The 2,329-nt window shown below is 31.5% G+C and overlaps 1 protein-coding gene across 1 annotated transcript; it reads left to right on the top strand.

Annotated features, from left to right (window-relative positions):
• Positions 1,701-2,169, top strand: LOC109241140 (arabinogalactan peptide 23-like). The gene has a single exon (XM_019407865.1). The coding sequence runs from the start codon at positions 1,771-1,773 to the stop codon at positions 1,957-1,959; it is 189 nt and encodes a 62-aa protein (XP_019263410.1). The 5' UTR covers positions 1,701-1,770; the 3' UTR covers positions 1,960-2,169.

A 2,329-nucleotide genomic window follows, 5' to 3' on the forward strand; every position in this document is an offset into this window, starting at 1 on the left:
TTAATTACACGTATGTCTAGGCCCCACGGTGGGCGCCAAACTGTTTACCCAAAAAACGGTACAGTTGAATTTATACGTAATTTCTAGACAAGTGAATTAATTTGATCCTGAAATAATAAGATGATTGAAGAAATATAAAACATTTAGCTTTGAAAGGAAGACGAAATAATAGAAATAAAGATTCTGGTAATGAAGCCTCCGGGTGCAACAGTGATAAGAACAATAATAAGAATAGAAAATAAGAAGATAAAATATACAGAGCTTTTTGTAGATTGTAGTATTAGTTTTCCAGTAAATTCCTCCTTTACAATGATAACATAGCTCACTATTTCTAGCTAGGTCTAGGGAAAGAGGTCCTGGGATCGTGCCTTTTAATGCCAATTATGAGGGTCATTGATAAAAATATAACGGTAAACATAAATGCCAAATTTCTTGTAACGGCAACGTACTTAATGCTGTGGAATATTCTTCACTAAATGCTACCGGGCAAAGAGTATTTATTGCATCCTTATGAACGTTATTCTTTCCGGTGACAGACGGGACAATTGTCTTCGGTTCTGGTTATCCCCCGTCTTAGGTTCCACATGTCCCTGTTTTGAGCGGCCACGTAGCATTGCATATTTTACCCTATACACTATCCCGGTATGAATGGAAGGTTATATAATTTTGTACTGTTATCCAATAAAAGAATACATTAAATTAAAAAATAAACTAGCGTGAAGATGAGTGCCGCATGTCACACATTCATATAGCATATTAGCATACAAATGAATGATTTTGGCTTTTTGAGTATAGTTTTGTGAATTAAGAAATCTTCTCAATTTTAGTTTGCATTCATTTAATCATTTAACTGATTCTTATTTGAGTCTCCTTGTGAGGAACTTCTGATCGTCTCTTGAGTAGGTAACTTGTAATTTTCTTCTAACTGTGTCATTTTGATTTAAAAGCTTCTTAGTACTAATGGATTTTATTGCATTTGCATTAAATAACTCAGTACTCCTTGTGTACATGATCCATGTCGAGCTCCAAAGTCCAAACAATAAAACGTGTCATTCATGAATCATTCTATATCTTGTTTTCTCTTCGTTTTTTTTTCTTTGTGTGGCTAAAAACACTTATTCTTCTTAAAAAAAGTCGATTTACGGTTCATGTTTATTGTTCTGATCTTCAACTTTCTAAAAATAAAAGGAGACAAAATTATCATCAACCAAAAAAAAAATATTACTAATATATTGAGATCGTTGAAGTATAAATTACCAAATATGTGATGATAAACCGAGGAACAATCTTAAAACTAAATATGATAAATAATGATAACATATACTAATAATATACAGCGCAGACAACTATAAAGAACTTACAAAAGAACTAAAATATTACATAAAATAAAATAAAAATAAAAATAACAACCCTTAAAATCTAACGAACTCAATTCTAATATAAGCGTTAAAAACTTGTCAAAATATTTTCATGTTTACACTTTCTTCTGACCTCAACAAAATAGGACAAACCAAGACCAACAAGAAAACGCTAAATTTTAGAAGAATGAAGAAATTGAGAACCCTTGAAATCTAACAGATGATTCTCTAACCATAAATATGAAAATGTGGTTCAAATTATCCGAATTACAAAATTCTTCAAAATATCCCTACACACACCTATATATATAACCTTATTCTCAACCACATTGAATCACCTAAGCAACAAATTATAATCAAACACAAATTATAATTATTTTTTAAAAAACAATTCTTTTTTCAACAAAAAAAAATGGAGATGAAGAAGATTGCTTGTGTCACCCTAATTGCTGCAGCCTCAATTAGTGCAGCTATGGCTCAAATGCCCCCAATTTCTGCACCTGCCCCTGCACCAAGTAGTGATGCCACTGCTGCATTGCCTGCTCTCGGAACTTTGGTTGGGGCTACTTTTTTGTCCTTCTTCGCTTATTACATGCACTAATTAAATTTGTTCACACAAAGTGAGGGGAAAAAGGATTATAATCATGGTGGGGAGCAAGAAGATCAATTAGTAAGGTAAAAAAGGGAAGAGGATGAACAATTGAAGGGAATTCTCTTTGTGTAACAAATTTTATATATATATATGATAATTATCACCAACAAAATAAAATCATTATTTTGTGGTATATTATTATAAATATTGTTGTTGTGAGTTTTTGCTATGAAATGGTTAACTGCGTTTTATCATTTTGCATTTATTTAAGATTGATGGCGAGATATCGATCAACCCTCAAAACTATCAATGGGATTAATTAAGGTGAATTGTTGTGTCTGAATCACACACACACAAAAAAAAAAAAAAAAAAAAAAAA

Source organism: Nicotiana attenuata, chromosome 1 (genome assembly GCF_001879085.1).
Source record: "Nicotiana attenuata strain UT chromosome 1, NIATTr2, whole genome shotgun sequence".
NCBI classification, from domain to species: Eukaryota; Viridiplantae; Streptophyta; class Magnoliopsida; order Solanales; family Solanaceae; genus Nicotiana; species Nicotiana attenuata.

What these genes read in the sequence shown, in the direction of transcription:
- LOC109241140 (XM_019407865.1), top strand. Translation starts at nt 1,771, where the DNA reads ATGGAGATGAAGAAGATTGCTTGTGTCACCCTAATTGCTGCAGCCTCA.